The following is an 11,809-nucleotide window of genomic DNA, read 5'->3' as shown; positions in this document are numbered from 1 at the left end:
AAAAAAGGTCCGGCTTTATTGGTAAATGATGTGATATCATTCGAAATGACGAAAGAATGTGATTCGCAAATTCCTGTACTTAAAATCAATAAGCAGAAATAAATATTGTGAGTCCCATACAAATTTACTTCGTTTCATCGTTCATTGTTCTATGTATATTTATTATATTTCGTAAGTTAAAAATAGAGTTCCTATATTAAGGGACGACGACTCTGAATTTGTATGAATATCAAAAGCAATATGGAGACTAACCACATTAGAAAATAAGCTGATTTTCCAGGAGTGATCAAAATATCTTACTGTACATTAAAACAAAGATGAATTTGCGAATACTTTTTCCTTTTTTCTTAAGTTTATTCAGACTTTTACGGTGTATCAAAAAGATGACAATACATGTAAATAATTTTTAGACAGTAGTTTGATAGCTGCAGGATAAAGGTGGTAGGAGGAGGAGGGGGAGGATGGAGAAGGAGGAGGAGGAGAAGAAAGATAAATAGCTATATTGTTTAAATTAAGAGAAAAAAAACTGGTAATGGCACGAGTTTTGCATACAAAGATACAGAAAGATATCAAGAAAAATAATAACACGTTCCATAACAAACAACAAATTATTCACTTGAGGAAAAACTGTAATAAAAACAAACACAAAAGACAGTTATCTCTCTTTATACAGTATTAGAAGCAATAACGCTCTCTTTTTCAGCCTGTTGCTATATATATATATATATATAATATATATATATAGATATATATATATATATATATATATATATATATACCCACAAAATCCAGGACCTCCAAGATGGTATTACACCAGTCCGAAAGAATAAAGAGAGACGAACGAGCGGAAGAAAAACTAGGTCACATCTATCTCAAGGACCTCGTAAATTTGGGCCTGTGACCGCGACATTCTCGACGACGTTTAATACGCCCTTGCGAGGTCATTTTCATCAGCGGCTGAGAGGCCACCTCGAATGTTTCACCTTTATTGGCGTCACGGGTCTTCTGTGTTATGAGTTGGGACTGTCCTCGGCGTTCTCTCAGCCGAAATATCATTTTCATGAATGTGTTCTTGAATGTATATGAGCGTGGATATGCAAGTGCATTGTAGTGTATACTATATCATATTAAGAAGATATGATTATATTCTTTTTTTCGTTCCAAATTTGGACATATTCAGAGCACATACATAGTGTTGGATATGAATGAAGAATGCATGTGTGCGCGTGTGTGTGTGTATGTATGTATTTATTTATGCTTTCTTTTCTTTTTTCAGTCTTCATCTATGATCTTCAATTTACTTTCTTTTTATGTTTTCGCTCTTTGGCTCTGCTGCATTCTCATCTCATTTTCCTTTATACCGGATCCTCAGAGCTTTCAGCATGAGAAAACGAAACTTGATTTTGTGCAACGTACCTCAAATCTTGTCTTGTCATACTTTTATCCGCATCTCCCTCTGCAATTTCCTCAGTTTCATATATTTGCTTTATAGTATGACAATAAAGGTATTAAAGATAAAACGAAATATTAATTTACTTACCTCTCTCTCTCTCTCTCTCTCTCTCTCTCTCTCTCTCTCTCTCTCTCTCTCTCTCTCCAATTGAATTACTACCAGGTACTGCACATAACCTTCATTTTTATACTAAATGTCCACACTTTTATGATAGTTTTATTGAGAACTTCAGTTCTGACTCTCCAAATAGTAAAATATTTGAAAGAATTGAACGAGCGACTTGTATGTACTTTGATCCATAAGCCGCGAGCCCTGCAACCCTTATCTTATTCCCGGTAAAATACCCAATTCTCTTTTCATCGTAGTTCAATTTTGCCTCTTTCTGTCGAAGATTTTCTTATTCGTTTTTTAATCTATGATTTATTATGCTCTCAACTTTTTCCTTGAGACTGATTAACTTTTGCATTATTTCCCATAATGCAACTCTGTGAAATTTGGAATTTAAGACCAAATTAATTTTAAATAACTTACTGTTCCATATTTGGAGAGCGAATAACGGGAGACAAAAAAATTATTGGGAAGGCCCAGTTGCAACTTTTGGTTATATTGAACAAAATCTGTCATTCTAGAAGACATCCATACACAGTATTATATATATATATATATATATATATATATATATATATAATATATATATATATATACATACATATATATATTCGCTCTCCAAATATGGAACAGTAAGTAATGGAAAATTAATTGGGTCTTAAATTCCAAATTTCACAGAGTTGGATTTTGGGAAATAATGCAAAAGTTAATCAGTCTCAAGGAAAAAGTTGAGAGCAGAATAAATCATAGATTAAAAAACGAATAAGAAAATTGAACTACGATGAAAAGAGAATTGGGTATTTTACCGGGAATAAGATTAGGGTTGCAGGGCTCGCGGCTTATGGATCAAGTACAAGTCGTTCGTTCAATTCTTTCAAATGATTTCCTAGATGTATATATATATATATATTATATATATATATATATATATTATATATATATATATATATATATATGATATATAAAATATATATATATAATATATTATATATATACGAGTATATGTATGTATACACACACACACGCTCGCACACACACACACACACATACACACAATATATATATGTATACACCATATATTATATATATTATATATATATATATATAATATATATATATATATATATATATATATATACATATATATATAATTTTCCCAGAACATTTTATTATTTAGATAACATGTACTCTATTCAGACCAAAAATCGAAAAAAAAAATTTTTTTCTGAGACACCATATACTAATGGTGTCTGGTTGAATCTATCAACGAGTGAATGGACTCTCTAAGCTCACCTTCCCTTGATCTCTTGCCTTAAGAAAATTCTCAGACTCATCGTAAAGTCGCGTTTAAACGTCAGCTTAGCCCCACTTTCACATCATCGTGAGGAGGTTGTTTTTACTTGTCATTGGCTTTGATACTATTTCAACTTTTCTTGTGAGATTTTTAACAAACTCCACTAACTCTCCAGGTAATTAATTACTGTTACAGAAATGTTGCTGAGAATGTGGACGCTAAAAAATGCTGTGTAATTATTAATATTATTTTCTGTCAATTGCTATCCAAACGTTTTTATGGTTAGCACATATGTAGTGAATATAATAGAGACGCCTTTGTCAGATTCTCACTTTAAAAGATTAATTTATGCTAAGAGTTTCCTCGCTTGTAGAATAAACCTCACCAGGATTTCTTTCACCTATTCATGGTTTTTAGATACACGACAAATATGCAGTGGAAACGAAAAATCTTCACATCGTATGCTAATACAGTGTGCTTTCTACTAACAGCTATAAGCATATGTATTCAACGAGAATTCGCAGAAAATGCTGTTTTTCTTATTCATTTCGGTACATTCATTTCCCTGTCATTTCCATGAATCGCAGTGGGGTCTCTATCATCCCTTTCCTTTTAACTGATTTTCCCAGCAGATTAAGGCCTTCCTCATCACCATTTTTAACCCCATCCCGTTAACAAAAATTAACCTTGTTCTGTTGTTCATCCTTGTACTCGTATTTTCTAAAAGTATATCCTCACATTAAAAAAATGTATATTTGAAGAAAATTATCAAGAAAAAATTTCGTTAATTGTACCGAAGAGCTTCACACAGAGATATCATTTATTAATAAATTTTTTGACCGAACTTTCTAGAAAATGGTGTAGTATATGATGCAGTGCAGATGAGGTAATTTGAGAAATATAGGTACCATATTCTGTTTAAGTTTTTACGCTCATCCCCAAGGGGCTTGTCTGTAGGTTTACCAAATTTGTCTTTAGTATATCATATTGGAAATTATTCTACATATATGGGCCTCCTGTACCCCAGATTAATCTTGAACTTTCAACACATCATTAATGACTTACTAGTTCCCGGTTAGATGAGAAAATTACTTTAGTCTATCATTGAATAAACTTTCGTTTTCTTTGCTTATAAGCTTAAAAGAAAACGAATCTTTTCGAACCGTAGTAAACTACTAAAAAAGAAGAAGAATTAAAAAAAAGAAAAAAGAAAAAGAAAGATTGTGTTTGCCCTCTAATCCAACGCACTGGGTGGAGTTGTGCCCAACCTTCGTTGGGCATATGCATTTATGAATCATGAGTCCCCTGGGGTGTAAGTTATTCTCAAGATGAAAATTATGACGGTAAAACTGCAGGGTAACTTCGCACAGATAAATTAGTACCTTGGAATTGATGTTTCCTATACTTTTAGAGTAGCTGATGAAGGAGGTGGTGTTGTTTATTGCCTGTCAATTATCATTAACCTCTCACTCATTTATCTATATATATATATATATATATATATATATATATATATATATATTATGTTTATGTGTTTGCTTTTGTGCGTGCGTGAGAGTAGGTATGTGTAGTAGTCGTCCACAAAAAAAAAATATATTTATTTTTTTCAAATTCGTTCTGCAAGGTTTTAAGTTTAAATAAGTCAAGACAATAAGATTATTATAGTTTTCCTGATATAATACATTTTCAGGAATGAAAATGATTCTTATATTATTTAATTTGTCGTAATTTCCAAGGCTAAATAGGTAGATAAAATAACTTTGATTTGCTCTCATTAATATCATTCCACGGGCTATGCACTTCGAAAGGAAAAGATTATTTTCACCTTCCCAGATTTCCTTATTAGTGAAAGGATATGAACACTTGAGGTTCCTTGCCATTCGTGTTATAATTCACATACATAAACAAATCTAATGGATCACCGACAAAATTTAACGGTACATAAAACTACTTAATGATAAAAGAGCTTACATAAAAAAATTGTTTGCAATGGACTGTCATAAATTCTACGGGTTTTTGTGTTATAACTTTAAAACTAAGAAAATCTCACGTTAGAAAATGTAGGTCAGATATTGATCTCCGAATAGGCAGATGCCTGTTTCTCTGTCTGTCTGTCTGTCTGTCTGTCTGTCTGTCTGTCTGTCTCTCTCTCTACTTACACATATACACAATCAGTTTCTTTGATCATAATGAAAACTTACAGGCAAATAAGAAATAAAACGTAAGGACCGACACAGTCCAATGGCAAAATTGAGAAACAATGATTAGGGATAATATAGGCAGTAATAATAATCATATGGCAGTATATTCTTTGCAACAAATTCAAATCAGAGTTGGGAATAGGATAAATTTCAGTATATGATGGTGAAAAGATTGGCAGAAGAGTAATAGTGTTGAAAGACACCTAAAGTTGGTAAATTTGAATTTGACTTCGGTAAATGTTACCAAAGACTCATTTGAGAAGTGATGCAGCATCCTTCGATAGCCCACCACTCACTTAAAAAAGAATCAAAACTTTGAATGTGTAAAATAGGCTTCCTAGCAACGATATTTCTGTTATTTATTTGTTCATGTTATTAATTAACGTTAAGTACAAGTTAAAGAACTAATTATCTATTAACTACGAATAGATTTTAGCTGTTAATTACTTAATACAGGTTTCTACTGATGAAAGTTATTTGTTTCAGATTTCACAGCAAGCATCGGGGTACTGTCCACAAGAAGCTTTGTTGATGAGGAAATGCTCATTGCCGCTGAACATGTCCTGAAAGGACACAGAACCGTACATGGCCAGCCAAATGTACAGTTGAGGTTAGCTTTTACTGATACTACAGCTTCGAACATTTTGAAAGCCTTTGACAATCTCTGGAATGAAGGAATCAGAGTATTCCTCATAGGAGGTGATGATGAAGTGACTACGGTGCTGTGCCAGTATCTAGAGAAATCTGGCAAATCTGCCCATATATTTTCCCCAACAGCCTTCAAGACTGATAGTCATTGCCCTATTCTCAACTCTTTGTATCCTAGCCATGGAGCCCTCATTGCAGCGGAAATAGCTCGAATTAAGGAAAATGGTATTACAAGGGTGATTCCTGTAGTAGGGAAAGACGAGATGAATTTGGTATCCGATTTCATACCCATGGGTGTGGCACAGGGACTGAAAATAGAAGCTCCTTTCTTGGTACAAAGTCATAACTCGTCCCTATCAAAACTTCAACAGATATTACACCAATATCCAAGAGCAGGAGTTTGGCTTTCACTGGGTCATGATTTGCCTCAGCTATTATTATTTATAGGTAAAATTCTTAAGGGGCACCTAATCATAGTACACTCACATCCTAACGAACTTTCCAAACTTCTGAGAAACCCTGAAGCTCGGAGAATAGCAGAAGTAAATGCTATTTGTACCACTGAATGGGCTGGGTCATCCGAGGTCAACACAGTTGCTCGTCGTCGTCTCTTGGCATCTTTACAATTGAAGGACCCTTTAGTAGGAGCACTGGCTTATGATGCATCTTCCCTAGCCCTTTCTGAAGTTATTAGACAGTACAGAAAGGAAAATCAGCTCCTAAGGTCAGAAACAAATGAGATACTATATACAAGAATAATTACACCAGAGGGTACTCCAGGTGACACAATGATGGGCTTTGTTGTATGGAAGAGACTGGTTTTGGAGCAACTTATCGGAAAACAAGTTTTGCAAGAGTCTCCTTGGCTCTCAGAGGGGTTGGTAGGTGTCAGAAGTAGAGGAGGGAAGCAGTGGTCAGTGATTCACAAAACCCACTTTCCAGTTCATATTGTAGAAAAAGAAGAGCTGAAAACACTGGCTGAGAAAGGGAAGTGTACAGGTGAACTTTGGGTTAAAGTTACAGCATATGATCCACTTAGCCATCGGCCAATCACGGCTTCGTGGGACCTGTCGGCTGCTCCTGAAGTAATGTTATTGCCCAATGGGTCTCCTAATGGTTTTACCTTGCAAACTTGGTGCAAAACTATACAAGAAACCCAGGTTCTAGAATTTGGATGTCAAGGAGCAACCTCACATAATGAATCTCTGATATGTCTTACAGTGCAAGATGGCCCATTAAAACGTCGATCCATTCGTAGTACCATAAGGAAATATGGTTACCCTATCCGACGTAAAAAATACCCATTCCGTCGTCAAGATCAAAATAATGTTGATTCTTCCACGTCTGCTTTCAAATCGGTAGAAAAGATTCTGAAAGACAAGGAATTCAATAGTTTAATTCCTCAAATTGGTGGCTGTCTAGGAGCTACAGGAGGCTGTTCACTTTGCTTCTTCTACATTCTTCTTAACGATGTTGGCGTAAGTCCTGGAGTATGTTATGGTGCTTGTGCTGTAGCAGTTGGAGGTTCATGTTCCACCTTGCTCTCAAGAGGAGTTCAATATCATCTTGACCATTCTGTGATCTGTACGGAACTTTTCACCCAAAGTCGCATATCTCTTTCATCGTATATGGCCGATGCAACTTATGGGTCTCGCCTTAGCACTACAAATCCGAGGGCACTACACGGGTATCGAAAGCTAGCCGCCCCTTTAGTAGCAATCATGCAAGTCTCTCCTGCAGTCACTTCTGTTGTGGAAGCTGTTGCACGCCCTTGGTTAAGGCACATGGAACATGAGGAAGGTTTGAGACCGGAAGACGATGCCATTGGAAGGATAATGACTCACGTTGGTTTACCTGTTTGTTGTGTGGTGGCTACAGTGTTAGATCATATCGATACAATTGCTTTCGTTACTTTAGTGGCTATTCTCAGAAAAGCAAGAACTTGAGCATCTTGGTAAGTTGATTTCAAGATTACTCTATAAAATGACCACATATGTTAGTTTTAACTGTGATTTCCTAGATGTTATTCTAGGAATATATATTGATCCAAAGACAACTTCCAGCATTCAGTGTACTGTGTCAATTTGTGTTATGTATGGGTGGCATTGGGTGTTTTGTGAGACACTGGACATTTATCTTATAATCACAAAATATCACAGGTATCTTCATGACATATGTCAAGTAAAATTCTGTGTAACAATATAGCCATATGACCAGTGCCGCTAACGTCCAATATGCTCAGGTAAATCATGTGATATGCGTCGCATGAGCGACCAGCTGCTGTACAAAATAGGGCGTAGCCAGTGTTAAGGAAACGTCCTTAGGCTTGAGACATCCAGTCTGAGCACGAAGCAACAGTTTTGCACATGTACACAGTTTGTTCCGCTTAAGAGCGGTGCCTTTGTTCTATATCTTTGGGTCTCTGGTGATTTCTACGCAACTTCATAATGTCAACAGCCATTTCACACACGTCTGTCCATGTCATCATAACAGCAGCAGCAGCTCAAATAAGAACATCATATCTCCGATCCTATGCGAGTTTTGTTTAGTGGCACCGACTGAACTCAATCCAGAAGTGAAGCTTGTTGTCTCATGTTGCGACAAGTTATATTTGCATACAGTGTATGTTAGGAAGAGATTTCCTGTAGTAATCCTTGATTGTGTCGATGACTTTTGCATTCCGGAAAGCTTGTCCTTCATTGCCGTTCAGAGAGACGTACAATGGATGTTCGTCTGAGGCATTTTGCCTCGGCGGCCACCAAATGTGGTACATTTGTTTATTGTTAAATTGCTCTGTTGTTAATATTTCTAAATGTTTGTAATATCAGTGTTCTGAGTAAGAGAACTATACCAAATAATGTTACTTTCATATCTTTCATGTATGTATGTAAATATTACCTATGCATGGGGTCACTGATCTTAGTGATTCGTCGAGATGATTTTCAGTGTATATAGGTTTAGATAAGAAATTGAACATGAATATGCCTGTATTTGTATCTATACGTGCAAAATAAATTCATAATTGAGAATATTTACCAATGTAAAAAAATGAAAGTTTATTAATGTGAACTGATGAATTAGTTTTGTAAGTACACGGAATTCCTTCCGTAACTCGCATACATGAGCTGAACAGATAGAAATTTAGAATACAGCACATAACAAACAACTATTCCATGGAAAATGTGAGAGTAGTCTCTCTCTCTCTCTCTCTCTCTCTCTCTCTCTCTCTCTCTCTCTCTCTCTCTCTCTCTCTCTCTGTCAATCTTATTCTCCTCAGTTATTCCTCAACAAAATCTCTTATTGTGAAACCTACTTTGTGGTGTCGGAGTGCTTGGTTATTATTAAAATTAGAGTTGAATTTAAAAATGTTGTTACTCTCAATAAAAGATATATCAATATATTCGGGCTATAGGAATTGTCTAGACTTATGGGAAGAGTGGAAAAGATAAAACCTTCGTTTCAAAACACGGCAGATTAAAATGTTAACCATTTAGTTATTCTTGTAATAGCGCAGTCGCTGTCTTCGTCGAATTCTAAAGATTTAGCCTTTTCATATCACACACCAAGTGAGCGATTTCTTAACATTTCTCTATTTAAGATAAAGAAAGATCGTCAGATACACCTCTTGATTAATGGTTAAGGTAAACCTAGGGCTCATATTAAATGAACACAATACATAAAGCTCTATGTCAAGCGTAGAAGAATATAGATTAATTGTTCAAAGACAGTAGATCCCTTAATCACCTGGGGCTGTGGACATTACTTAAGGTTCTATGCAGCGTCCCATCGCCCCCAACTGCAACTCCTTTCATTCCTTTTACTATACTTCCGTTCATATTTTCTTCCTTCCGATTCACTTTCCTCCCACCCCTAACAATTTGATCTCATGGTTCCCAGCGATTGGCCCTTGGCCTAAATTTTACAATCCAGCCCAGTCCTTTCTTCTTTCTTCACTAGAAACTTCTTGAGGGAGGTTAATAAACAGTAAGGTTAATAGATAGTAAGCAAAAGTAATATTAGTCATACTAGGCTCGCAAACCACGTAGCTTTAGACGAAATGCTAAGATCACGATGTCCTATGTTGAATGGAAACGAATGAAAACTTCCGTTCATATTTTGTAAATACTTTGTAAATAGTGGTTGTATCTGTTACTGTTTGGAAATATTTATATTTTTGTTTATTGTTTATGTATATATTGTTGTTTTACCAATGATTTGGTATGTAATCTGAAATTTCCTCCATACGTGACAGTCTAAAACAGGTGGGAATTTCATGGTAGTTGTTGTTTGTAAATATATTTGTAATGTGTCGGTTATGAGTTTTTATTTTTATCTGGTTAACCAAAGTTTCTCTGTTATCTATTTATGAATTTATTTATCGCAATATTTATGCACGTTCATTTGCTGAAGTTATTGTTAAAATCTTGTACGTTTGACGTTTTATTTATGTGCCTTTCTTTTCTTAACATTGTGATTTAATACTAAGTTTATATTTTTCCATGTAATATTAGGGTTATTTTCTAAGGATCTTTATATTTCGCCAGCGTTTGGTTGAGTGAAAGTTTTCACTAATTATCCTCAAATGAATTGAAGTTTGTCAACAATTTCTTTTACTTTTCAGTAACGAATTTTGAAAGGGAACTTATTAGTCTCACAGGCTGTGTTTTGTTTAGTTTTTGGTTTAAATTCAAAGCTGAAAGACACCCAAATTTGGCTAATGGGAAGAAATGGTTATGGATGAAACTTCTCGGGATAGAGAGAACTTTCAAAGTTGTTCCTGTGATGTCAATTTGCTCTTGAAGGAAATAAAAAAAATCTCATCAGCAGGTCAAGGATGGTTTCATTTCATCTAAAATAATATTTTTTTTAATGCATTTGCTTGTTGATTCAGGTACATTATTAAGGCAATGCATGTGTAAGAATGCATATTATTGGCATTATCATGATGTCTGCTGTTCATAATCACCTAGCATAATTACCTTATTAAACTTTGACCCCTACAGATATCATTAGTACCATTCATACGAGCGATTCCATGATGACAATACCTAAGATTGAAAATGGTGTTTCGTATCTACATTATCCATATGTCTTAACTTTAATTTTTATTTTCAGACGAAAATCCATTAGGAAAATCATGCTTTCAGGTTAGAAATCCTGATGCTTGCAGCATTTTGAAACAGAACATTGTCTCGTAAATCTGCATTCACAGATTCAGAAGTCGTCTGCTGCACGCAGTCACTAGCAGGCGTTACGAGAAGTACCCATTGTCTATCTAATAAAATATAAACATGTATACATATATATCTTTATATATATACGTATATATGTACAAATATATATGTAGACAAGCGCATATAAATTATACATAAATATATAATATGCTTGTACACATATATATTTGTATATATATACCAATATATATGTATATATGCTTGTATACATTATATATAAATATATTCAGTTATATATGCATTTGGAGTTAGGAAGGTTAAAAGCAATGATTATTACTTCCGTGATATAAAAATATGACAGACTGTCTATCGGTACTTCTCGTAACACCTGCTGTGGTTGCGTGCAGCAGACGACTTCTGAATCTGTGAAAGCAGATTTACGAGACAATGTTCTTTTTCAAAATGCTGCAAGCATCAGGATTTCTAAACTGAAAGCATGATTTTCCTAATGGATTTTAGTCTGAAAATTTTAATAACAGTTAGGAAATATGAATAATGTAGATACCAAACACCATTTTCATACTTAGGTATTGTCAAGATGGAATCGCTGGTATGAATATTACTGATGGTATCTGTAGGGGTCAAAGTTTAATAAGGTAATTATGCTGGGTAATTATGAACAGCAGACATCATATTAGTGCCAATAAAATGCATTCTTACACTTGCATTGCCCTAATAATGTACCTGAATCAACGAGCAGAAAATGTACATACATTTACGTACATGTACACAGAAATATATATATATATATAAAATATATATATATATATATATATATATATCAATATATATATATATATATATATATATATATATATGTGCTACTTGCGTTTACATACGTTGTGTATAGACATATATACATTTAGACACA

The 11,809-nt window shown here is 34.5% G+C and overlaps 1 protein-coding gene across 1 annotated transcript; it reads left to right on the top strand.

Moving 5' to 3' along the window:
* Positions 1-5,550: 5,550 nt before the first annotated feature.
* On the top strand, positions 5,551-10,344 carry LOC135220279 (uncharacterized). Its single transcript, XM_064257538.1, has one exon. The coding sequence runs from the start codon at positions 5,596-5,598 to the stop codon at positions 7,648-7,650; it is 2,055 nt and encodes a 684-aa protein (XP_064113608.1). The 5' UTR covers positions 5,551-5,595; the 3' UTR covers positions 7,651-10,344.
* Positions 10,345-11,809: the final 1,465 nt, after the last annotated feature.

This window comes from Macrobrachium nipponense, chromosome 1, assembly GCF_015104395.2.
Source record: "Macrobrachium nipponense isolate FS-2020 chromosome 1, ASM1510439v2, whole genome shotgun sequence".
NCBI classification, from domain to species: Eukaryota; Metazoa; Arthropoda; class Malacostraca; order Decapoda; family Palaemonidae; genus Macrobrachium; species Macrobrachium nipponense.
The sequence above is the reverse complement of the archived record's forward strand: the minus strand, read 5'-3'. Positions and strand labels throughout refer to the sequence as shown.